Below are 26,826 nucleotides of genomic sequence, written 5' to 3'. Positions count from 1 at the left end.
GGTAAAATACTTCTTGAATGACAGAAACCAGACTGGTAAAGTAATGATAATGTAATTTTACTGGAGTGAACGCTGGCACCACAGCATATGGTGTATCACATTCCAGTTAATGGAGTACAGTGGCTTGGATGCCTGAAATAATAAGAAACTAGTCTGGGTGCATTATTAGTGATTATTATTAGTGATTAGTAAAATAAGAAGAGACAGCAGAAAGAAGAACCAAACACACTTAATTCTTTGGGCTCTTTTTACATCAGCAGATAAGTGTTGGGGGTGGGGGTTTTTCTGTTTTTGGGGTGAAGTGGTGAACAGTTACTGAAATGCTTCTCCGGGGGTATGATTGATTCCCCTGTCCTATCATTCTGATTTCCAATGTGAAATGGAAGAACTCTGCTCACTCTTTCCCAAAAGGTTTCTCTTAATTTACTTGAAAAATTTAGTTGGGATGGCGGGAGGGAATTGAGTCTTGGGGAAGAGGAAGGGCAGAGCTATTAAAGGTTTTATTTCTTAAGGAGAAAGTCACTGAAGAATTTGGGGGTGAATAAGAAAAATATACAGTCTGCAAAGAATGACATAGACTTGGGAAATGAAGATGAGACCCAAGACCAGACTTGAGTTGACCAGCCCGGACAGTCTCTTTTAACCCTTTTTTCCTTTCAGTCTCTCTTCCAGCTGCCGGAATTTCGTAGGCTGGTCCTTAGTTATTCTCCCCCGCAGCGCATGCTTGAGAATTGTCGAAGTCGCACTGTAAGTTCTCCTGGAAATGCCTGGCTCTTCCAGGGGATTCTGGTAGTTTGTATTGGTGACTCTATAAAAACTGACCTGCTGCTTGTGGACAAGGGTGGGAAATTGCTCTTGAGGATGAGTTATCACAGAAATGGTTGCAAGTTTCTCTTAGTTTTTCTCAAAAACTAGGAACTGCAGAGAGAGTGGAAAATCTGTGCCTTGTTAATCTATTTTGGTGACTCCATAAATTAAGGACTTGTTTCCTCTCAGTCTCCCCCCTACCTCCTCTTAATACCCCTAGTCTCTAGCTCAAGTCTGAACTTCAGAATATTAGAGTACAGCTTGGCCTTCTTATTCTAGATGCCATATTACTTCTGATCCCAGATTTCCCATTTTGAGGAACCATTGCAAATCCTTCAGTTCTCCCATGTGCTTGACTCACAATCAAATTTGCTTTCAAGAAAGATCCTTGCATCATGGGGAAAGAGATATGGGTTCCTAACACAAGTTGGTCTCTTCTGAGACTGTCCACTGTATTAATATCCTTTGTGCTGGCCCTGTAAATTACCTCTTTGTATATGTGTCCTACTTTTATTGAGCAGTAGACTATTGTGCTCTCTTCTTTTCTAGGAAAAGAGAAATACTGCATTCATGCAGGAACTTCAGTGTCTCTTTGCTTTAATGCTGGGGACACATCGTAAATTTGTAGACCCCACTGCATCACTGGAACTTTTAAAAGGCGCATTTAAATCAGCTGACGAACAGCAGGTAAAATGGATACAATGCCTCTTGGCTTTCCCCAGAACAGCCCTAGCAAAGATATAAACAGTCATATTTCACTTAAGGCTACTATAATTCCAAACACTTGCCTATCTGTATTTCACCTGACAAGTGTGTCTAAAACTCTCTCTTAAAGATACATGACAGTGAAAGGCACATGCATACCAAAAAGACGGTTAAATAGCCAATGTGAAATTTGTCCCTTCACTGCTATCGGAGTTGCTGCTGGGGATCACCAGATTTGGAACTTGACTTCTTCTCCATGTCCCCAGCAGTTTCCTCTGACTTAGTACAGTGCAGGACAAAGTGTTCATCTTTGATCTAGAATAGTGGTAATAACACCTAGCTCATATAGGTCATTCACATGGTTAGAGATCCACAATAGTTTTGTGAGTATATTTGAAAAAGTGTGAGATTTTAATAAATCCTGCTTATATCAAAGCATTTTCTTGGTAGAATCTTTCACTCTCCAATTTCTGGCTCTCTTTTAGCAAGATGTGAGCGAAGTCACGCACAAGCTTCTGGATTGGCTAGAGGATGCATTCCAGCTGTCTGTGAATGTAAAGTGAGTTTTTATGTTTTGGGTTTTTACTTACTGTCCAGAAATATAGATTTTTAATGAGACTGTTTGGCTAATAGATGCTAAAGTTTAAATTAATATTTTAGGCAAATGAAGAAGCCATTTATTCACTGCACCAGTCAGGATAATCCCTTTTCAATAATATTCAGCATTCTATGTTTGCATCAGCACTTTTTCCCTAGATAGGTGCTTTTATGGAATGCCATTGTGACCTGCAGAGTACATAAGCTTTTATGAAACTCTTCAACATGGATTGTCCACCAGGTAATAAACTCCATATTGTATTGTTTAGAGTTGTTACAGCCAATGGGGTGAATTCATATTGAATAGTGCATTAATCTGTAGTGTGATAGTTACAATTATAATAAAAGATCTTGACATGTACAGGGTGATGCTGTATGAAAATCAGCTGCTTTTTACACTTAAATAACTTGATGATTTTTTTAAGTGCAGAAAAGTAATTTTTTTGTCCTTAAGGATAAAGGGGCATGTTAAAAAAGCATAACTGGAGTTCTGAGTGCAAACTTATCCAGAACGAGCAAGTATGGGTTAGAATAGAACTCAAGTATCCAGGACTCCTGGGTTGCAATCTTGTTTCTGCCACTGGCTTACTCTATAACCTGATCTAGGAAAGTCACTCCCACCTCTGTGTTACCTATCTACATAAAAGGGATGATGATATTTACAAAAGCATCTTGGGATCCTTCTAAAGGCACTTTCAAAATGTAGAGTATAATTATCAGTATTACTACAAACTAATGGCTTTCTCTTCTTTTGGTTTGTTTTTAGGCACAAAGCCCAAGGCTGAGGTTTAGATGTTAAATTTAAGTCCATTTTAATACCTTGTGGCCTTAAAAAAAAAAAAAAAAAAAAAAAAAAGGGGGGGGGTAGGGGTGGGAGGAAGGGCAGCATATGTAATACTTACCTATTAATTGAGGATTTAAACACACACAACCTATTCCCTCATAGCTTGGGTTTTGAGCCATTTTTGCTACTTCTTCCTCCAGTTATATTGACGGTTATATTTTGTTGATGTCATCAAAATAAAAATTCTAATATATATGTATTCTTGTAAAGGCAAGTGTAACTCACGCATATGCTCCCTTTCTTTCTAACAAAATGCATACAATCCCCTTTTGAAAACAGCAGCCCTCGAGACAAATCAGAGAACCCAATGGTGCAACTCTTCTATGGGACTTTCTTGACTGAAGGGGTCCATGAGGGTAAGTTAGAGATTTTTTGTTTTACGTTTAATTCTTTTTTTGAGTGGTTTGATTGTTGCTGTAGTGCAGATCTATTATATGATTTGTGGCATTGTGTGTTATTGCAGTTTCTTGGTGAGATTGTCTGTCTGGTTCTTCGCTATTACAATAGGCGTACAGATAGGAGTATCTTTATATAGTTGTCCGAGTGCTGGCGAATATAATGTAAAGTCTGTTCTCCAAAGGGTAATATCCTCTTAAATGCTCACCATCAAGAACATAGATTTGTAAAGGGTCTCGCCTCTAGAGAAGATGAGCCGTAGGGGCCTAATTTCTCTACTGTGATGACATGTCTAACTTGCCTGCCTGATGAAAGATCTTGCATGATTTGTTGCAAGATTTCATGGAGCATTACAAGCTGTTGTTTTGGTAGGAAACTTATAGTTGTATATGATAAAATAAGTTAGAGAGGAGAGAGGTTTTTGGTGGTGTTTTAAGGTGGTTTATATTTTTTTCCTTCCCCTTTATTCAGGCAAGACCTTTTCCAAGATAGAGACCTTTGGCCAGTATCCCCTTCAGGTAAACGGTTATCGGAACTTGAACGAATGTTTGGAAGGGGCCATGGTAGAAGGGGAGATTGAGCCACTACCTTCTGATCAATCAGTGAAGTATGGACAAGAGGTTGGTTGCATGTATTGTTTGCTCTTCTTCAAAGGATGCAGTCAATGTAGTGCAGGGAGATCCTATTGTATCCTGGTAACTTAAAATGGTGACTGTAAACATTCCCTCTTCACCAAATGTAAAACGTTTCATGGTCAGTCTGTTAAATGTACATTAATGTTAAATCTGAGTTGATATCTAAGCCACCAAGCCCTAGTTTATTTGTAAAGACATTGTTGTCCAATGTAACTTACTCCAGGAGTTTACCCTTTTAAAAAGGCGCCTGCTTCTGATGTGTAAGTGTGATAAAGTCTCTCTCTTTCTATTGAAGCCTACCTGTACCTGAGTAGGGGAGAACCACTGCCTCCATATTTTCGGAGGGTAAAAGTACAGTGCTTAACTCTATGGTATGCCATTTGGAATTTGTATTTTTTTTCTCCCTGTTATAGTGTACATTTTTCTCTCTCATTGTAACTCTTAACCTTCTGCCTGTGCTGATTATTTTTTCCTTTTTTTAATTACTCAAATCATGAGCCAATCATAAGCTGCTTAACTTTGTGACAAATTAAAAAGTTAAGATACACACATTGCATTCAGCCTCACTTTATAGATAAAAGCAATGGGAAAATTAGACTACAGAGAAGGTCAACTAAAATGATGGAAGGATTCATGTGATGTGAAGGCAGACTGAGGGAAAGTAGCTTGTAGGCCATGTTAAAAAGGTGCTGGAAGATAATGCTTAAAGAGATGTTTGCAAGGGTTGGTTATAACACGGGCAGGGGAAAAGAAGTTTCACTCATTAGATGAGTGTCTGCAAGATGAGTTGCAGTGACTTGAATTAAAAAAGGAAAAAGAGGTTCGACTTCAGGATGAGCTTGTTTTAAGGCCCATCTAACTTTGGAATCAACTGCCTGATTTTGGTGATTGCTGCTCTTGTGTTAGTGCCATACAGACACAGTTGAAGCAGACTTCTGGTAGGATTGGTGTAGTGCAAAATCTTGAGCAGTGTGAGCAAGATGGAGTTAAACAGGTGATGGGAGAGGTCCATGGATTTAGTTCCTTTAAATGGTTAACTGAAAAATAGGGGAAAGTGTCTCAAACAAGGACATGCGTCAAGGACTGTCACTTTTATTTTTAAGAGATGTGATTGGAAAATCTGTGCTCATTAATATAACTTCTCAGGATATCCTGACGAGTGGACTGCATGATAGGGGATGTGGAAAATAAAGTGCATTTTATCTTTTGAGACCTTTGGTGAGTGTTTTGAAGCCTGATATTCTGCAGGATTAACTAGAAATCTCTTTCTTTACCACGATAGCAGGCTTATAAACATTTCCCTTCTGTTATTGTTTATGAGGATGTTTGGTTGACTTTTCTCAAAAGGGTCATGATAAATGGCAGCTTCCCTCTGTATACATTAATATTGGCCCTCACTATTAATATTATTGGTGCATTTAGATTCCGCAGATGAACCGTTGTGTTCTGGCTTTCTGATATGGATCTTTCAGAGCAGAGTACTTATCTATCAGGAGCCCAGAACGGGGAGGTACTGTCTGTCTGGCACTGCGTAAGAATGTGTGAAATATTCTTCTGGCAATGGATGTTAGAAATATTCTTGAAAGCTTGGAGCCGGGGAAAGTATAAATGCAACTACGAATAACCTTTTCAGTGTGGCACTTATTGCACACTCCAAATACTGAGAAGTTGGGTCTGATGTCTTTGCCTCTTAAACTAAACAGTTTCTGAATAGACCAAGAGTCGCTGAATAGCTGAGTGCACAGAGATTGGTTAAGGGCTGCTATTTGTTGATGTTCAGTGCGTGCCAGCAGCATTGTGAAGTAATTCTCCCTCTTCGAGGCCGTGGGCCTACATACGTTGTTTCAGTGTAGCATTTGCCAACTTATTCTAAATTCGCTCCTTGACTAGATAGTAGTCTATCAATCTGAGTGCCCTGGGCATCAAATATTGACTTTCTGGTTATTATTTAACTATGTTTCGAATGGTGAAGTTCTAAAATGGAAGTGGAAGTCTTATATTTTGTAAAATTAGGCTTTCTAAATAGCAACTCATATTGATTTAGTACACACTTTGTATGTATAAGGGAAAAAAGTTATTTGGGGGCAGAAATACTTGTCGATATAAAATGTGCCATTCAGCAATCCTCTCAAAACCTGTGCCCTGGTTGGGCATTTCTGTTTGTTACAGCGTTGGTTTACAAAGCTCCCTCCGGTGTTAACCTTTGAACTCTCCCGGTTCGAGTTCAATCAGTCACTAGGGCAGCCAGAGAAGATTCACAACAAACTAGAATTTCCCCAGATTATTTATATGGACAGGTGAGATTTTACAAGACTGTTGTATTTCAAAACTGATTCCTCACACTTTGCTCTGTTTTATTCTAACTAGGGAAATAGAGGGGTGGGCGGGTCTGTGAGCAGGGAAATGTTAAAATGTATGCATATGAGAGAAAATGCAGAGCTTAGAGGTATACAAATCTCACTCAGTCACTTTTTTGGGGGGGGCAATATTTGTTTAGGTATTTGTACAGCAATAAAGAGATTATTCAAGGGAAGAGAGAGGAGACCAGGAAGTTGAGGAAGCAAATAGCAATTCTGCAGCAGAAATTGGAAAGGTAAGCAGCCAACTCCCTCCCCTTCCCCCGGGAGCCGTTGTTTTTCTCTTTAAACAAGGTACGAAATTGAATAAGGGCTATTTGTGTTCAAGATCTTAATTTAAGTAACACTACAGTTAGTTATTACTATAACCAGCAACTACTAGGCATTTATGTTTTATAATAAATATGGCTTGCTCATACTATTTTCCTTTCCGTGTACAATGAGTTGTGTGAGGATTCAGTTAACAGACCTCTGCTGTCTTGCTTCTGTTCTTTAGATACATGAAATATGGCTCTGGCCCAAGCCGCTTCCCATTACCGGACATGCTGCAGTATGTTCTTGAATTTGCCAGTACAAAGCTACCTTTAGTTGTTCCCTCTGCTCAGGACTCTCAGATGACGCGTGCACAGTCCTCAGCTGAGTGCTGTGGTCTGAATGAACCTCTGCAGCAAAATAGGTGAGGAAAGAAAAAAGTTTGTTGGCTAAAGAGAGAGCTTTCACCTTTTGAGCTAAAGAGTCCTGGATCATTGCTCCAGGAGCTGTTATGTCGTGTGATTCAGTTGTCTAGGCACTCAGAACCTTGGGGATGTGTGGTGTGAACACCAACACAGTTAGTCCCTGCTTTTGAGTATTCCTGCTCCCAGATGGGTGCTACCAATCTATGCAGGTAACACTCTGCATCCCGTTTGTGCTTTTTTCCTCTCCAGATACAAAGTCAAACTGCTATGTTTAAGCAGTAATCTTGAGATAAAATATTTGAACTCTTTGGACAGTGTAGTAATCTTTTGTTTTGTTTCATCAACCATTAAAATAGTGCAATATTGAATTATCACAAATCTGCCCACCATGGTTGGCTTGCACTCTAAATTTAAGCAAGCAAATAAACGAGTTCTCTGGTAAAATGGGAAGGAATTGTCAGTGCTGTGGATTGTGGCTCTATGCTTCACTGTGGAGTCCTGTAAGAACTCGAACTTTTACATCATCTCTTGTCTTGGGATCTGGTCTTCAGAAGTGACTGCACTTTAATAAGCTTAAGGCTGCCAAACTGTTTCCTAACTAGTGAATAAGTCTAAGCCTGGCATCATCTGGGATGGAAACTTGCTCGTTCAGATCTTGAATATTTTTTTAAAGCTATGTGAACTTGCGTATGCTCTCTGGAAACAGCAGCCTGAATGATGTGTCCATCAATATGTGGCTTTTGCTTCATAGTGTATTAGAAACAGAAAGTACTGAGAACACTGAAGGTGCAGCATCCACTCTGATAAACCCTTCAGCCCAGCAAGAATTAATGAGCAAGCTTCCCCAGCCCTCCTGTTTACCAGCTGAAATGCCTGAATGCCCAGCTCCTCGTGTGGTCACAGAGGAGGAGATGAGCCTAGTTAGGACGTGCCTGCAGCGATGGAGGAGCGAGATTGAGCAGGACATCCAAGGTTGGCCCCAAGTATTTATCGTGCATTTCAGCCTTTTGCTAAACTAAATTCCCTCTGGTAGCTTCAGCTAGATAACTCCTGAACCATGCTCCACCTCAGAGGTGGCTGCTTTTCAGCTTTTAGTATAGAAATATCCTTATATGTCATGTGACAGGGCCATGGTCTGTCATAGGATAAGCATGCTCAACTTTCCATTAACTTCTGTGGTAGTAACTGCATGACTGTATCCAAGGGCAGGCATGGGCCTGTATTCTGAGTACCTCTGTGCTCCCATGAGTTTGGGATCAAGGGAGCACCGTCTAAACAAAGTTGATGATCAGTGTTGTTCTTCTCAATAGATCTCAAGGACTGTATTACCAGAATCAATCAATCCATTGGTCAAATGTATGGTGACCCTGTCCTCCGTCAGGTAGGAAGTGTGGCTTTGTTAGGTTTTCATATAGGGGCTCATTAAAATGATATAGTGCTGCTGGTGTGTGCCTGTAGGTCATGTTCATATTAGGAGAAATTGCATGCATGTACATAGGAAGGGTGTGTGTGTCTAAATGTTTTGCCAAGTTCACTTTGAAACGAAACACATGCCTTTCTGAGGAGGGAAATAACTTATTTAGAATGGTGTTCTTAGTAGGTGAATAATAAGATCCATGAACCTAAAAACAAACTGAATATAATGCATTTAATATAATCTTAGATAAACACTTATCACTGTCAGTTTCTTCCATTAGCACTTGGGCACCTGCACATGCTAAGATGAATGTTGTAGAGTCATAGATACTTGGATTGGTCAAAAACCCTGAAGGATGAACTCCCTATGTCACTGCAGGGTAGCAGGGTAGTCATGCTCTACTATGTTTACCAGTTGAACAATGTCCATTGTCTAAAGTGAAATCCAAGTTGTTGGTGGTCAGTTTACTTTTTCTGCTTTAGCATATTTCAAAAATTCCCCAGGAAAATCTTGGTTTAAAAAATTTAAGGATTTTCAAGAAATAGTGTCAGTGTTTTTCCACCCTTTCTTGATGAAAACTGAGGTAAACTCTAACCTTTATTTCGCTGCCCTTTCCCTTTAGTATGTAACCCCTTTGTGTGGTCTCGGTTGTAGATAGCTGACTTCTCGGTGCAAGATGGCCTGGCTTAGGGCTCAGAATTCTTCTCTCTGCTGAATCGCACTTTGTAGTTCTACCTACATACATGACACCTTCTCAGTAGATACCTGATATGAGATCTCTTGCCCTGCTGCTTGGTGATGGGATCTGTTTCAAAGCTGTTGGGGATGGGGCGAGAGGTAGTGTGGGAATGAGCTCTCTTCCAGTTTTCTAGAACCAAGAGTCCAGAAACTCCTTCAATGCCAACTGTCTCATTTCTGTGCTTTTCAGCCTCAGTGGATGCAGAACTTAGTCCTCTCCCTGTATTAGGATTAGAGTTTAAAAAAGGGATTATCATGAGCTTTTTCTTGTTTTGTGTTTGGATTTTTTCTGACAATTAAATTTTCTGTGCCTGGGAAAAGTATTCAGATTTCAAGATTTCAGTCCTTGACCTAATATTTCTGTCAAGTCACCTTCACTGAGGATGCCTTGCAATGTATAACACCTTAGATAGGCAATTGCTCCATCTGTTCACCAGCCAGGAACTGCATTGCCAGTAAATACTGCAAACAGATAATAAATGCTTTCCAGCAAGAACTGGCCTAGGAATGAGCCTGGATCTTGGGCCCACATAAGCAAAAGGATGGGATTTTGTCAGACCAAGAGAGCCTTCTAAGTCTTTGCCTGAGAAGTCTCTGATCAGAAAGAGCCTGGTGGTTCTGAGTCTGAGACTATCTGCAAAAGAACTTCTTGCATCCACTAGGGCATGAGGTCTCTGAATCTTTACCTGCAAGTAGAGCAGCCAGTTACTGAGAGTCCCAGGCTATTCTTGGATTCATTTGTTTCTGTATCAAAGAACAGGAAGCATAGGTTGAACAGTCATCTGAAAATTATACACTGGTGTCCTCAGAGTTGTGTTAGATTCCCAAGATCTGAGAGTGATGAAGTATCCTCTGATCCGTGTCACTCAGATACTTTGGGCAGGAAGGACCTTGGGAACTACCATCCTTTGAGTAGATTCTACAGAGAGGGCACTATTTTTGGATGGGTTTTGGTTATCAGCCTAGACTATTCTCTCTGGTGTGAGAAGTGGTTCTTTGGGTAGTGTACTTTGCAATATATTCTGTCACCACATAGCAGTGCAGGTAATCTTCGAGTTTGGAATTACACAGGTGTGTTCAGAGAATCAAAGCCACTGTAATGACAGGTTTCAGAGTAGCAGCCGTGTTAGTCTGTATTGGCAAAAAGAAAAGGAGTACTTGTGGCACCTTAGAGACTAACAAATTTATTAGAGCATAAGCTTTCGTGAGATACAGCTCACTTCATCAGATGCATTTGGTGGAAAAAACAGAGGGGAGATTGATATACACACACAGAGAACATGAAACCCATTGTTTCATGTTCTCTGTGTGTGTATATCAATCTCCCCTCTGTTTTTTCCACCAAATGCATCCGATGAAGTGAGCTGTAGCTCACGAAAGCTTATGCGCTAATAAATTTGTTAGTCTCTAAGGTGCCACAAGTACTCCTTTTCTTTTTGCGAAAGCCACTGTAGTAAGTGTATTTTTAAAAATATATGCAACAAACACTTGTGGGATGCTGCTCCAATTTTAATCCTGAAAATACTGTGTGTGCCAGGCCCAGGGCTCTGTTTCAGGCAGCCAGGCTGATTGCTTGAGAATTTTTGTTTCATATTTTAATGCAAGGGAGCTTGTCTCCAAGTTCCAATTATCTTTCGCCCCAGCAATAGAAACCAGAAGAACTTGTGTCTGGTACGTCATGGGTCTCTGGCAAACATTTTAAAAAGAGCCTCAGTAGTAAGAAACTTGTTAAATAATTTAGATGAGATATGATGACTTCCACACATGGAACATAAAATTAGTTTGACAGGTTTGGATACCAGTGGGGTGGTCAGGCTTAGGATGTCATAGTGACACTGTGGTAGTGTATAGACGTGTTTTTAAGCTGAGCTCATCAAGGGGAAGGGAATCTGTTTGCATTAGGCAGTCAAATGTACAAATGGACAATTTTTAAGCATATGACAGCTGTGAATGTCTTCATAGATTTTCGATTACTTCATCCATTAAAGATAAGCCTGGAAATCCTGTTCATGTGAATTTTCAGGTTCCTTATCGCTTGCATGCCGTCCTGGTTCACGAGGGCCAAGCAAATGCTGGTCACTACTGGGCCTACATATATGACCAGCCCCGGAAGAGCTGGCTCAAATTCAATGACATCTCTGTGACAGAATCATCCTGGGAAGAACTGGAGAGAGATTCATATGGAGGCCTGAGGAATGCCAGTGCCTACTGTCTTATGTACATCAATGATAAGCTGTCCTACTTTGTTGCAGGTACTGGAACCAAAGCTGCAGGTAGTACTTAGTCACTTGTGTAGAATGTGTTGCCTTCATAGCATTGAATATCATTAACCTGCTCAACTCCACTATGACACTAGTGAGTGTTATCCCTGTTCTGTGGATGGGGAAGCTGTGACAAAGGGGGTTTTAATTTGGCCATGGCCAAAGAAGGCGTTGGACGCAAAACAGATATGTGAAGTGCGATGCTGCCTGTCCTTGATTCACCAGCCCAAGTGAGCACTTGTTCAGATCTTTTGGGTTGATACTAAAGTATTGTTTCAAATAGCTTGGTTAATGTAGGCTCATAGGAATTGCTATACTAGGTCGGCCCCCTTGTCCGTCTATCCTAGTATCCTGTCTTTCTGACAGTCGCCAGAGCAGGTGCTTCAGAGGAAGGTAAAAGAAACCTTGCAGCAGGCATGTGTGGGCTAATCTGTCCCCCATTAAATTAAGGATGTCCTAATCCCTAATTGTTGGAGATTGTCTTAACTTCACGCTTCAGGGTTTTTCTTAGCATTAACTGTAACTATTCTTCTTATCCATATAAATGTCCAGTCTTGCATTTGTCTTTGTATTTCAATTTGCCTGTATTCTGGCATTCTCATTGTGTGTGTGTGTGCAGTCGGCAAATCATTTATAAGATCAAACAGAATGTTTCCTACTTTGGCCTGGCCATTTACACCCTGCTTTTTGGTTTGGCTTCTGATAGATAGTGGTAGCATAATATACACAGCACACCCAGTGCATATTGCTTATGCAGCATATTGTCCCTTCTGTGCCTGAGATGAATTATCACTAATGATAACTGATCCTTGTAATTGTGTGTTTACAATGCATGAGTATATAAGCAGCTATTTGCAAGCATTATCATACATGTGGCATCGTACAGCTGTTGACCATCCAGAAGAGCCTAATAATTTCATACATGGCTCATTTCAATATAATAGAAGCAAACAATGCAGCAATAGGTTTCAGAGTAGCAGCCGTGTTAGTCTGTATTCGCAAAAAGAAAAGGAGTATTTGTGGCACCTTAGAGACTAACAAATTTATTAGAGCATAAGCTTTCGTGAGCTACAGCTCACTTCATCGGATGCATTTGGTGGAAAACCACTTCATCGGATGCATTTGGTGGAAAAAGCTTTTTCCACCAAATGCATCCGATGAAGTGAGCTGTAGCTCACGAAAGCTTATGCTCTAATAAATTTGTTAGTCTCTAAGGTGCCACAAATGCAGCAATAGTCATTGCAGAATCTAGTTAATGGGAATGCGGAAGCTGAAACAAGTTTTTGTTTGTCTTCCTAGTGCTCTGACATTTCAGTTTCTAAAATCAACCCATCCTATGTTTTAATGAGACTTAATATACATTTAGTGCTTTTAAAGATCCTTGTGCTTTTAAATATTTTTATAAAGGAAAGAATCTGGGATAGGGCATTATCATTCGGTATTAGATATACTCCTAAGTATGTTCTTCTCTTAAGCTGTACTATACAGCTGAAATACCATTATTAACCAGTGTCTCATTATTCTTAGATATTTCAGTACCTGTATAAAATCACTGGAATCCTTGCAGTTTCCTACCCCTGGGTTTCATGTAGTGGTTGAGGTGTAGAGTTTTAAGCTGAACTCCAAGTTTTCTAGTTATTATCATTTTAAGCCACATCTGTAGCATTATGGTAGCCTCTGGTAAAGAGAAATGATCTATGCCCTCTCTCAGCCCTGATTATTACTTCGAGTGGGTTTACTGAGCCCAGGTGCGCCATGCAGAAATATACCTTTCTATGGTTAGTTATTGTCTGTATTACCGTAGTGCAGAGGAGCACTAGTCATGGACTAGGACCCCCTTGTGCTAGGTTCTATATAAACACAGAACAAAAACACGGTCCTTTGCCCAGAGAACTGACCATCTACCATCTTCTTGTACTTGTTTATGGAGCATCGTGAATTCAAATTTCAGGAAAAAATATTCTTTTCCTTCTTTATTTTTCCAAACCATTTGATCAATCTTCTGTAATATTTCTAGATATTCCTCGTTTGCAGCAGAATTATCTTGCTTCTATGTGTTTCATTGCTAACTAAAAATCTTGCTTTTCTCCAGATGATGATGATGATGCAGAGACAGGACAGTTTCAGAAAGAAATAGAACTTCTGCCACCTGAACTCCAGAATTACATACAGGAGGACAACTGGAGACTTGAACAGGAGGTGGAGGAATGGGAACAGGAGCAATCGTGCAAGATCCCTCAGATAGAGCCTTCAACTACTTCGGAATCTCAGGATTTCACTTCTGAATCAGGACAAGGTAACACAAGATCAGTGTGTTTAAAGATCATGTTCCATGTTGCTACAATAACTTCCCTGTAATAAATTCCACCATTATCTGAGCTTTTCATAACAATTTTGAACACCTTGGAAAAGCTACCCACTAAGCGCAATTGCTGAATTCCCATCATATCAGCAGAAAAAGCTAATGTTCTATCGTGCGAGGTTGTGCTGAAATCTGCATAGCTATAGACATGCCATCAAGTTTGATCATATCCTGTTTTCATTCAGCGCATGGCAATGATCTAATCTCAGTTTGATTTAATTATATTAATATTTTGTGTGTTTATTGTAGAAAGTTGACATGTTCACCTCTTGAGTGGGAGACCGCCCATTACAGCAATCTTTTATAGCATGAGTCTCGCTGAGCTTCACAAATGTGGTTGTGTGTAATATTGCCATTGAAGTGCAGTCATGCTGTTTAATGGTACACAACAGTGTTTCATGTTTTAGGACAGGAGGTAAAGAAGAATTTCTTGAAAGTGCAGAGAGATAATTCATTAATTTGTCTCCCTTGGGATTAAATTTCAAACTCCAGAATCAAATGTGATGTAAAATCACAGTTTGCCAAATGATTAAGAAATCTCTCATCAAATAAGCTTTCTGCCATGTGTAGTCCATGATTCTGTCCTCTGAGGCCACAAAATTATTTTCTGACCAGCAAAATGTGTGAGATACTGACCCTTGAGCTCAGGGTCTGTTGAGCTGTGTACAAAAACTTGAGGCCCTAATCTGCCAGAGCACTTACGCACGAGTTTAACTTTAAACACGAGTAGTGCCATTGACTTCAGTTTGACTATTTGTGTGATGAAGTGCTTTGCTTGATTGGGTATTTTAGAGTACATCTATGCTGCAGCTGGGAGCAAACCTTCCAGCCCAGGTAGACAGATTCATGCTAATGGAGCGTGAGCTAGTGTACTAAAAATTGCGCTAGCCACCCAAGCTCAGACCCAGGGGGTCAGGTAAACTTGAGAGTCTGAGCTGCCGCCCAAGCCCCAACATCCACAGTGCTATTTTTAGTGTGCTAGCTTGAGCCCCACTAGCCTGAATCTGTCTCCCTGGGCTGGGAAGCTTGTTTGTAGTGTAGATGCACCTTAGTAGAGTTTACATTGAATGACCTGTCATTCGAAATGTTGTCTTTTCTGGAATGTTACCCAAGAGTTGAGCTGCGTGTGAGGAAAATTGAGTTGGCTCTTCCATAACAAAGGAGGCTGCAACCAATTACAAGGTTAGAAAGTGGAGTTTCATGAGTTAACAAAGGGGCAGAAAATTGGTCATTGTGCCTGGTAAATACTAAGGTACAGTACCATGCAGCCATCCTATTTACCATTTTCCTCTCTTCCATTTGGATTTGTGCCTTCCTGGTGACATTATTGAATGTTAACATCTCTCTGAATTTCCAATCAGATCCATCGTCAGGTTGTGAACACAGCATACGCTCGCTGTCTTCCGAACATGCCAGGATTGCAAAGGACCAGACCGCGCAGGCTATTGCAAATACAGCTGATGCCTATGAGAAGAATGGTGTAGAGGCTGCTCTGTATGAGGTGAGAACTCTGGAACAGGAGCTTTGCAGCAGCCAGCTGTTTTTGCATCTCTGTGTTAACAGACCTCTGTCTCTCACTTGCTTATAATTCTGTAGCACTGCTGCATTTAACCCAACTCCTTTCTACTTTCCTGTTTGGTTTTAGCTTTTTTTGTGTTTCTTATTCTCTTTCTCCTCTTTCTGCTGCCACAGCCAAAGGAGGCAGAACCAACAAAGGCCCAGCTGAGAGAAACAGCCCTTACAGTTCAGTCAGAACAGCAACAAGATGCTAAAGGGACAGAGTCTGCTGCCCAGCCTAGCTCACAGGTCTCTGAAGTGGAGATCCCCAGAGTGGGAAAGATTCTGGTTAGATCTGACGCAGATGGATATAATGAGGAGGTACAAAGCCCAGTGCAGGAGCTAGTTATTTTTCTGGCATTAATCTTTGCAGTTGTGGGTTCTTTGGGGCTTTCTGAAGATTTGTGGCGAGTAGTGGTTTTGCCATGAAACTGTGTGTTGTTCAAATATATTTTTCCCTCTGTAGTAAGCAGAGAGGTTGGGTCCAATTGTTTAGCAATTTACTTTTTAAAACTATTCGAAAAGTTGTCAGAAAAGTGACTCTGTAAAAACACACACTCATCTTCTTACTCAATAGATCTGCTCTCACTTTTTTTAAGTCCTCTTCCTCTCCTTCCTTTCCTTCCTGTCACTCATATCTAAGGTGTTTCTAGGGCGCCTGGCTTCACAAGGTGGTTTTTGTACTTTTTTTTTTCACCCAGTAGTCAATGGCCTTGATTCTACTTTTCACATAATCATCATAATTGTCAGCTGACAATGTCATACAGTCAATGCCATGTGACTTTTCCAATCACAGGTACTGATATCTGATCCTGGCAATTGAAAGAGCCCCATTATGAGGCTCAGTATACCACATCAGGCACCTAAAAAATTTTCACAGTCTTTTTTCTAAGACTAGACTGTAATTGCATATCGGCTACACATCTGTCTGCAAGAGAATTAATTTGTTCAGACAATTCGTTTACATGGGTATTTTTAGGGTTTGGTGTGGATTTAGCATTGTCCTTTGCGTAAACCAACATTTACGTTTTGTCTCAAGGATTTTATCAATGCAATAGCTCCATCTGTTGAGCTGGATTTGACCTGATTGCATTAAATATACACTTGTGTTGTAATGGTAGTACAATGGAATGTTCTGCCTCAGGCATTGCTCTCATGTTAAATGGTAGTTTTGCAAGGTTCTCCCCAGTCATGTTTTGTGTGCTCTGTATTTTCAAAAACAACAAGGAGTCCAGTGGCACCTTAAAGACTAACAGATTTATTTGGGCATAAGCTTTTGTGGGTAAAAAACCCACTTGTTTTGTTACCCATGAAAGCTCATGCCCAAATAAATCTGTTAGTCTTTAAGGTGCCACCGGACTCCTTGTTGTTTTTGTGGATACGGACTAACATGGCTACCCCCTGATGCTTGACACCATGCAAGGCTCTATATTTTCATTTACTGATGACTTTTGGGGGAAAGAGAGTGAAGGAGGAGTAGTTGGGATGGCACAGTGAAGGGTTCAAACATCTATAGCAGCATGGGCAGTGCATGCAAGAGATGGACTTGCACATAATGACAATAAAATTAAATTTGTAGTCAAATGGCAGCTCTGGATTGCCCTGATCTGGACAACTTTTCTTTAAAACTTTACCTTTTTTGTACTTTTTTCTTTTATCACTACAGCTTTTCTTCTATTCCTCTCTGTTTTTGTGTGTGGGTTTTTTGTTGTTCTTGTGGTAGGTGATGCTTAGCCCAGCCATGCAGGGTGTGATCCTGGCTATTGCTAAAGCCCGTCAGACATTTGACCGGGATGGGTCTGAAGCAGGGCTTGTTAAGGTACCCTTTTATTTTCCTTTTTAAAATTCTCTTAACACACAAGTCTGACGTCATCAGTGAAAAATGCATGCTATTTCAACATATTACAGATGTGAGTGGGCCACTTCTCTCTCTCCCTGTGCCATTTCTCTTCAGCTAAGATTTTTTTTTCTATTCCACCTTTCTGTTTATCCACTCCACTACTTTTTCTAAGAGGACTAAAGAGAGATTGTCAGGCTAAAACCATTACATTTTATAAGCATCCTTTATTGTGTTACAGATAACCCCTTAGACTGCAAGAATTGAAAGATTTTCAAAACTCTGATTTGCCTTCCACATCTCATGCTTGAGCACAAGATTGCAGTGTTTAGGTTGCACAGAATGTTTTTGTTTGAAACATGCATGCACACACACACATGTTGGAATCTAAGGCAAATAATATAGAAATATTTCTGGTAGTCCTAGGTTTGGAAAATTTGTTGTTTCCCCCTTCCCAAGCCTGCATTTTGGACCAGAGTAGACCTAATGTTGTCCATTTAAGTGAACAACCCCACAGTGTTTATATCTAACGAAAATGGGAGGTGTGGGTGGGCACGTTCGAAAGGTAGTGTAAGTCCACACCTGCAAACACTTACACACAGTCACATTAGTCAGCGCAGCCCTTGAGTAAAGTTAAGCATGTGCATTTGTCATAGTCCGTTTAAAGCAACGGATTGAGAGTTAAGAGACGTGTGTTCTTGTCTCAACTCTGATCATGACTTGGTGTGGGACCTTGGCCAAATCACTCCACTTCTCTCTCTCCCCAAGTGCAAAAATGATACTTACCATACATATCTCACAGGAGCTTGTGAGGTTTAATTATGTCTGAAAAGCATTTTGGAGCCCTTGGATGGAAGTTACTATATAAATGCTCAATATAATTATCACCAGAAAATACAAATTAAATTTTAGTCATAACCAGGCTGTATATAGTGTGTAATTAAATTTGGGCCATAAATATACACACTTTTACTGTAGGAATTTCTGTAAAATATGTCCTCCTAAGCTTATGCAATGGGAAAAGGGACTAGAAAAAGGTAAATAATCCTGACCAGAGAGCAAGTCATTGCTAGTTTGGGCTAGACATTGTAGACAAACAACTGAAGTTAAATAACAAGAGGGCTTAGGAAAATTCACTCATTCTACCGTCCTACTGGCTTCTGGTAGTCATAAATCACACCAGTGGCTTTCTGCAATTGCAGTTGAGAATGAACATTGGACGGGGCTTTTGGTTTACTGTCTATCATGTATTATTGCTCAGAGTAACATTTTGCCAGCTGCATTCTTGTTCCTCTCACATTTTAACACAGGTTCCTTAAAATGAGCACTGGGACTGGGATATTCAAAAATGCCTAAGAGAGTTAGGCACCCAACTCCATTGAAAGTCAGTGGAGCCAGTGCCTACCTCCCTTGGGTTCTCTTTTTAAAGGTGGTGTATTTGTATTTGTTTAAAGCATAGATTGATATGATTCATCCGTCTTTATATAGTGGAGATGGTATATCAGTTGGGTGGAACTGTGCTCTGACTTGGTATAGAAAATCCTTGAAGAAGCCTGGCTAATGTGTCTTGCTCACATGCCCAGGGTCACAGTGATCACCTTATTTGGGGGAAAAATTCATTTCTGACCCCAGCCAGCCTGACAGGCACCTTTGGGGATGTTTTGCTTTTTGTTGCATTATGGGGGGTGGTTTGCCTGCCGGGATCATCTGAGCCTATCTCACCTACTCAGTTCCCTGCCATCAGAGGGCCCTTGGGCATTGGTGGCACCTTGATTTCTCCTGTTCTCTACCTGTAGCACAAAACAGTTTAGTCTCTTGTAGTTTAACTGAAGTTATTGGGCTCAGCATAGGGTTATCTGGAGGATATATAATATATATCACATACAGGAGGTCACACTAGATGATCTAATGGTCCTTTCTGGGCTAAAACAGTAGGAACTGTGTGCCTAATACCCTAAGCAATTGCCAGCTAATGTAAGTTAGACATCTCTGCACCGAATCCTGCTAAGTTACAAGACAGTTATAGCCTTGTAATCAACCTTCCCACTGCAGGTTTCAAATTCAATGTGCAACAATAATAAAGAATAGTCATTTAGCATTTGCTTGACTTTGATAGGCATTCCATGAAGAGTACTCCAGACTGTATCTGCTGGCCAAAGAGACCCCAACCCCTCACAATGACCCCCGGCTGCAACACGTGCTCATCTACTTCTTGCAGAACAATGCTCCCAAGCAGGTAGTGGAACGGACCCTCCTGGAGCAGTTTGCAGATAGAAACCTCAGCTATGATGAAAGGTTTGTGCCAGGGGATCCAATATCATGACTTTCTTATTTGGGATTCCGTAGCTTCGCCATTCTTTAATGTCTCTGTCTGTTGCACTGAGCAGGTCAATTAGCATTATGCAAGTAGCACGAGCTAAGCTGAAGGAGATTGGCCCTGATGATGTGAATATGGAGGAGTATAAGGTAAGGGACTAGAACTTTTTCCTTTTCTCTAATGCCTTAGTGCTGGAGGTGTCCCAAAGCAGTGAGCAAGATAGTGGCAGTGCACTGACTGTGCAAACACACACAGCAACTATTACATACCCATTGGTAACAGTTATATAGTCAGAAGCATTAGGAGCTGTTTCCCAAGGACTGCTGACCAGGACACAGGGGTTTCAGTTGAGCCCTATCCTTTTTGAAAGATACAGTGGGATCTTTAACTTGCTCCTGGAACAGTCAGTCCATATAATTAGAATGGGAGCCATGTGTCCAACTTCTTCCCCCGCACCCACCAACAGAGCATCAGCTGTTTATGTTTTCACACTTGTTCTAGAGGACGCATTTGGTGCTCTCAGTGTGGAGTTAAATATTGCCAGAGACTCATCTGTCTTGGTGAATGTGTTCTTGAGCTGTATGGGGAAGCAAAGGGGATGTTGGGAACTTGCCCTGAGCTTGAGTGAGCTCATGTCCATGTAAGAGCACTCTGTGCCAGAGGCTGAATGAGCTAACATACCAGGTTTTGCTGGGGTTGGGGGACTTGTCCCAGACACACATGTACATGAAAGCATGTTATTGACTAACCTGTAATATTTCCTGTTACCCTAAACAGAAATGGCATGAAGACTACAGTTTATTTCGCAAGGTGTCTGTTTACCTGCTGACAGGGTTGGAACTCTACCAGAATAGAAAGTAGGTTTAATTTAATTATATTTCGGATGAAGCTATGGGGTAACTGACACCTAAAAGAGCCTGCTTCTCTGCTAGTACCCCTTGCTCCTCACATGCAGCACCCCTAAGTTTTGCAATTTGGGGCCCCTTGTGCTTTTCTCAAGGTACTTTATTCCTGACCTGCTGACACTCCTTGCGGTACAGGCTCAGAGCTCACCTTGAGCCAGAGTGTAACTATTGTGCTGAGTTAATAAGTGGTTTTGTGATATGGCCTCTTACATGGTTCCCAGCTTGTTTTCCATGAGCAGAACTTTACATTCTGATTCATTACTGCTTGGCTCTTCGGAAAGCTGGGTGAAAATGAAACTCTCATTACAATTTGATTCCTATGTAGAGACAGAGGTCCCTGGAACTTTGACCTGAAAAGCTGGGCTTTTTTCCCCCATACTGCAACCAGTATACCATATAGACAGCTGTATGGAGAAAGATAATTCCTTTTCATGGAGGCTTTTGGTATTTCAGAATTTGGTTTGTTCCAATTTGGAATGTAAACTCAAATTCATAGAATATCAGGGTTGGAAGGGACCTCAGGAGGTCATCTAGTCCAACCGCCTGCTCAAAGCAGGACCAATCACCAATTTTTTTTTTTGCCCCAGATCCCTAAATGGCCCCCTCAAGGATTGAACTCACAACCCTGGGTTTAGCAGGCTAATGCTCAAACCACTGAGCTATCCCAAGCCCTGGCTCTGGGAGAGCTTGTTCGGCAGGCTGCCCTGGAGTCATGAAAACTCTGGGGTCCCCGACTCCGAGGCAGTCCAGCAGGCGTGGCAGGAAATCAGGCAGGTCAGGGAGTTCTCCATCATAGCTTGGTTGAAATTGAACAGTCTCACAAAACATTTAGAATTAGATGAACTGGCAAGTTCTGATGAAAATGTGTTTCATCAGATTTTTTTCGACCAGCTCTAAATATAACCCTGGAGTCTCGAAAGAAAAATACCATTCTCCAAACATCTAATAGTGCCTTTCATCTCCAAGTTCCCATTGAAACCAGGGGAAATCTAGACCAGAGTCTAAATATTGGGGTTGAAACCAGAGTGCCAAAGTGTCCCTGAGGCATACGAAATGCAAACCTGCCTAGTATGGGGGCTGCTCTTGAGAGGTTTGATGAATGAAAAAGAGAGAAGGGAGAAAATAACACTGTTAATGAAGGTGAAGTGTTTGTCTCTGTTGGGGAGGAAAGTGGGGAATCTGGCCTGGGTGGACAGCTTGACTGCAGCTTTTGGAATGTGTGACAACTGGTGTGTTGGACTACTAACACCCTTCTCCTCCTCCAAGGTACCAGGAAGCACTGACCTACCTGGTGTATGCCTACCAAAGTAACACCACCCTGCTGATGAAAGGACCCAACAGAGGGGTGGATGAATCACTGATTGCTTTGTACAGAAGAAAATGCCTCTTGGTTTGTATCTTTTGAGTCTTAAATTGAAAGTGAACAATCTCAGTGGTAGACTGGTTAGCCTTAAATACTCAACCTTTCTAGCTCAGTGATTTCAGTTCACATCTAAACATTGTCTCTTCACTCCAGGTTGCCCAAAGAGACAAATGTATCATGCACCTCCTTACAGACACTGTAGTAGAGCTTGTCCTTAAAACAGTTTTTCAGAGCAGGGGTGGATGCCAGCCATTTGCTTTTCACAAAGAGCAATATCTACTCTTCCTTCCGTGTGGGGAGCCAGCATCACCTCTTCCTTTGTAACCAGTCAAAGTGTTTTGCTGGGCACTAGGTGATGTGGCTTTCCTTGGGAAGGAATAAGCAACAGCAGACTGAGACTTATTTTTAGTTCCTGCTTTATTTTGGCTGCTGAGGCCAGCATAATTATATCTAAGGCACCTGTTATCATGGCATCTACCCCTTCCCAAGTGCTAGCACTAATATGAAAATCTAGGAAGCAAAATTTACTGAAGTGATAGAGTTTGGATTTCAGGGAATCCATTTGGTGTTTCTGGATCTGAATCGTAGCCTCCCAAAGCCAAAATTTTGTGTATACTTTAGAGCTAATTCTGGAGCAATATGTTCTCTCTGATCTAATCCTTCTAAGGCAGTGGTCCCCAAACTGTAGGGTGTGCCCACATTTGGGGGGTGGGGGGAAGGGAGGATGTGAAGGGGTCTGGGCCAGTCCCACAAGGAGTGGGGAGGGAGCACCACCCAGCCCCGCTCTGTCCCCAGCTCCATTCCAGCCCCACCCCCAGCTGCAGCTATTTCTGTGGCTCCGTGGCCCTAGCAGTGCCCTTGAGCTCGGCTGCAGCTCCACTCCCAACCATGGCCCCGGCCCCTCTTCCAGCCGCGGCTCAAGTCGGGGGGTGACCACAAAAATGTGGGGACCACTGTTCTAAGGGTTACATTCTCTTGGTGCACACATGCAGCTCTCATTAGTCTGTGTGTGTTCCATACATACCCATCAGGTAGAAGAGGCGTGGGTCGTGTGCAGCTTTCTCAGTAGCCTGTTTATGCTTTGAAGTCAGGGCTTTTTCAAATGTCTGTGACCCCTGATTCTCCCCCAGAAGCTGAATGAAATGGCAGCGGCTTTGTTTGTAAGCAGTGCGGAGGCGGATGTGTTGGAGGGTATTAACACCCTGAATGAGCTGATCATCCCCTGTATGCACCTCATTATCAATAATGACATCTCCAAGGATGACCTGGATGCCATTGAGGTCATGAGGAACCGCTGGTGCTCTTATCTGGGACAAGAAGATATGGATGGTAAGGAATTGCCGACTTGCTTGCTTCCCTTAAAATCCTATGTTCTGAGTGGTCAGGATGTTCCATAGGTCTAACCTAGAAAAGGGCTTTATTGCCTATTTAAAATCCTTCCTAGCATTCTTAGGATTTGCCCTATATATGTAGCGTATCTGGGCATTTGTGACTGGGCATATGCCCGAAAACGTGCTCATATTTAGAGTGAAATGTGTTATGGGACAATTTGATTGTTCTGTGTCCTACAACTACAGAAAATAGATCCTTGGCCATTGAAATATAAGAAGTGAATGATTTTAAAATATGTGCAATAGGTACCTTGGTCTCATCTGTCCTTTGTGATCAGCACTTTAACCTGCATTTCAGCCAGTGTGATTTCATTGACACACTAACATTAGCAGATTTTGTTGGTTTGTATATGAATGCTCACCTGTAAGATGAGAGAGAAAAGGTTCTAAACTGACTGGGTGCATTTGTGCTTCTAATCATGTAGTTGGTATGTGATGCAGTCTGACTTCATGTTGGAAATGAGACACATTGACAGGAACTTTTTCTAGCTGTGTACAGCTTCATAACTACAAATTCATGTACAGTATCCAACAGGTTTGAGGAAGGGATGGGGGAAGTTAGCTGTATCAAGCTTTGAAGAGGCTTTGCAATGAATTGACCCGTTAGACCCAGAGTGTAGTGAGGAGATGCTGGTCATTCTGGGTCTGAATTTCAGTTTGGGATAACTGCGTTCTGCATTTCCTTTCATGTGCCGAAGTTAAGCTGCCATGACTCCTCTCAGGCTGGGTAAGAGAACAGACTTGAGACTCTTAACACTGCTCATTTTAACCAGCAGAGGGTAAACTTACTACAGGAAAGTGAGGAAGAAATATGGAGGATTGTTCTCAAAATGCTACTGAAAGTAGAAAGCTAGCAGTTAGCAAAGTAGCAGTTTGACTTCCCCAAATTTGGCCGCCTTATAAACTCCTCCATGTAATGGAATCCCAAATAGTGAAACTTGAGATTTGAAAGGAGCAGAACTCAGCAGTTTCCATCTCTCGTTGTGTTGCATGGGCCAAGTCTGTTGTCCCCAGACTCTGTTCATGTTGCATGTAAAATTGCTTGTAGATTAGGTTAAATCAGTTTATTTTTAATCTGTCAGAAGAAGAAAATGTGGTAATGATTTTAAGCACATTCACCTGGAAAGTCTTGAACTCCTCAAATTAATTACCGACTAGAGAGCTGGCCTGCCAAGTGCTGAAATAGGCATGGAGTTTCTGCTAACACCTGATGTGACAGCAACAGTCCTCCCACAGGAGAAATGTTTCCATTCCCCCATTGACTGGACAGTGAGGTCAGAATTTTTTGTACAGTAATTGGCAGTTCCGGTTAATTTTTGCAGTACATCATCAATTAGAGGACTGTGCCCTGTTCTGCTTGTTCTTCTGTTGGGGCTGCATTCCCATCACTCTCAGGGGGTGTCTGCTTTTGGTTTTGCATTGTTGGATGGTTACAAATTTGACTCGTTGTCTGTTGTTGGAGTTTGCTGGGTCAGCACTTGGAGGGTAGTCATTCATGAAGGACTGAATAATGCCTGGCCTATACTAGATATAGTGCATAAATCTGAGATTGCAAGGTTAGAGAATTAGGTTTGGGATGACCATGTAAAGTGGCCTGGATTGAGGAAACCTGGCACAGGTAACACACTCCAATTATATTCCTACTAACTGCACATCACTGGTTTGCCAAGCAGCTAGGTTGTGATATAGTGTACGATAGTGTACGTGTGTGTGGGGAGATCAGGGGGAGGAGTTCGCTGTGTCACCCCCCTCACCCCACCCCACCCCCCATCAACCATATAGTATTGGCTACTGGTAGAGACAAGATACAGGACTTAAATAGACCAGAGGTCTGGTCTAGGATGACACGATCTCTCCTCCGTAAAACAATACTCATCTCTGTTTGCTCAAGGTGAGCAGTTTTTGGCTATGGTAGATAATTGTCTAAAAAGCACAGCAACTGTTTTTCCTTGCAACGCTAAAACCGACTGCGATTGACCTTTTTTTGTAACTGCCTGTTCCAGTGCATTTGACTCTTTTATCCTCCTCCACAGCCAACCTGCAAATGAAGCTGGGCGAACTGCTCCCCAGGCTCCTGGACTGCTCTGCAGAGGTCATCATTCTAAAAGAACCCCCGAAGATCCGGCCCAACTCCCCCTATGACCTCTGCAGCCGCTTCGCAGCTGTGATGGAGTCCATTCATGGGGCCGCACCTGTGACTGTCAAATAAACTTCCAACTTTCCAGCCCTGGATGCGGTACATAGGAACCCATCTATCGGTGTAGTATCCTGCTGTCAGACAGCATTTGAATGGGAGAGGGAGGAGAATAGGTAGATATAGACGATTCATATCCAGATGTAAACCATGCTCTTGGTGTCGATACAAAGGAATGAAAAATGGTATTGAACTTTTAAGATACAATTGTCAATGACAATGCGAAGGGCAGGAACCATTGTAGTAAGATGGCACAATATATGGTTGGCAGTAACAGCTGTTTCTCATCTCCATAACAACAAAAAATGCATTGTCTCTCCATTTCTTGCCACTTTCAAAAAATGTCCCTCAGATACTTGGGACAGCGACAACAGCTGCACAAGAGAATGGTTTATTGACAAATCAGTGACACTTATTACCTTGGTTCCAGCAAACACATCCACACCTTTCTAAATTCTTAGCTGAAAGAGCTTATAAATCCAGATCTTGGCAAAGTACTGCTGGCAGGAGTCTGAGTCGGGATACTGAGAGACAGCGAGGATTGATGGAACACTGTGTGTAAGACAGGCAGGCAATCATGCGTGCAGCTGCATACATTAGCTGAGTGAAGTCAAACAGGAAGTTAAGTTGTCTCTTGTCTTTTTAACTGCCAAACAAATATGCAGAGCTCTTCTTGTGAGACAGACAAAAGCAAATAATGACAGCGTCATATGATGGAACCTAATTTTAAAGATTGACTTGTATACAATATCACTGTGCTAATGATCAGTAACTGGTTAAAGAAAACAAAATCCCTAAAGGGAATTCCCCTCTCAGATCTGAAAATATTTCCTCCTCTACTAAGGTTATTGATGAGAAAATTGAGCATTGGAACTTAAGGTTAGAGTAAAAGCGTGTATATTTGTATTTTTTTGTAAAAATGTACTGGGGAGTGAGGGGGAGAACCACAGTTGGACACTTTTTAAGGGCAGTCTGTGTTTTATTTGAATAGACAAAATTGTTTAAACCAAAATGTTCTGAATAAATGGGGAAGAGAATTCCTATTTGATAGGACTGCAGGTTTTATAAATGTGCAATAAAAACATTTGTTTTATTTTAGAGTGAAATAGCTCCCTCTCTGTTTTATTTTCCTTTGCTGTTAAGTTTTACAACACTTCTATGTCTTGGAACGAACAGAAGAAATGCGAACATTGACCCACAAGATCATTTTAAACTTTCTTAAATTACAAAGATCGGAACTTCAAGGAAGCTTTGAGGCTGACCTACCAAACCTGTGCTAGTTCCTTGATAAAAAAAGAATGACACCTAGTGTGTGTGTGTGTGTGTGTGTGTGTGTGTGTGTGCGCGCGCGCGCAGTTTCTATTGTTAGCCAAAGGTGGTACTGTTGTTTCAACCCATCATTCATCGACATTTAACAAATTGGTCACTAAAGACTTGGCAACACTGTAGTTTGTAATCGCATATTA

The 26,826-nt window shown here is 41.5% G+C and overlaps 1 protein-coding gene across 11 annotated transcripts in view; it reads left to right on the top strand.

The window, feature by feature from the left end:
• Positions 1–26,466, top strand: part of USP28 (ubiquitin specific peptidase 28) — a 125,761-nt gene extending 99,295 nt beyond the window's left edge. For 4 of the 11 annotated variants that reach the window (XM_043501064.1, XM_043501065.1, XM_038380616.2 and 1 more), the window contains 21 exons: positions 661–747; positions 1,357–1,494; positions 1,998–2,071; positions 3,233–3,309; positions 3,821–3,969; positions 6,154–6,281; positions 6,482–6,577; positions 6,838–7,017; positions 7,770–7,990; positions 8,329–8,399; positions 11,197–11,425; positions 13,527–13,730; positions 15,158–15,297; positions 15,489–15,674; positions 17,077–17,172; positions 19,307–19,485; positions 19,578–19,656; positions 20,285–20,364; positions 21,679–21,802; positions 22,906–23,104; positions 25,200–26,466. In XM_043501064.1, coding sequence (XP_043356999.1) covers positions 661–747; positions 1,357–1,494; positions 1,998–2,071; positions 3,233–3,309; positions 3,821–3,969; positions 6,154–6,281; positions 6,482–6,577; positions 6,838–7,017; positions 7,770–7,990; positions 8,329–8,399; positions 11,197–11,425; positions 13,527–13,730; positions 15,158–15,297; positions 15,489–15,674; positions 17,077–17,172; positions 19,307–19,485; positions 19,578–19,656; positions 20,285–20,364; positions 21,679–21,802; positions 22,906–23,104; positions 25,200–25,375 — 2,913 coding nt within the window. In that variant the 3' untranslated portion in view covers positions 25,376–26,466. Of the gene's footprint in view, positions 1–660; positions 748–1,356; positions 1,495–1,997; positions 2,072–3,232; positions 3,310–3,820; positions 3,970–4,279; positions 4,356–6,153; positions 6,282–6,481; positions 6,578–6,837; positions 7,018–7,769; positions 7,991–8,328; positions 8,400–11,196; positions 11,426–13,526; positions 13,731–15,157; positions 15,298–15,488; positions 15,675–17,076; positions 17,173–19,306; positions 19,486–19,577; positions 19,657–20,284; positions 20,365–21,678; positions 21,803–22,905; positions 23,105–25,199 lie in introns of those variants that run through there. The other 7 variants (XM_043501067.1, XM_038380619.2, XM_038380621.1 and 4 more) reach the window with 4 other exon arrangements.
• The last annotated feature ends 360 nt before the right edge of the window (positions 26,467–26,826 follow it).

This window comes from Dermochelys coriacea, chromosome 22 (genome assembly GCF_009764565.3).
Source record: "Dermochelys coriacea isolate rDerCor1 chromosome 22, rDerCor1.pri.v4, whole genome shotgun sequence".
Taxonomy (NCBI): Eukaryota; Metazoa; Chordata; order Testudines; family Dermochelyidae; genus Dermochelys; species Dermochelys coriacea.
The sequence above is the reverse complement of the archived record's forward strand: the minus strand, read 5'-3'. Positions and strand labels throughout refer to the sequence as shown.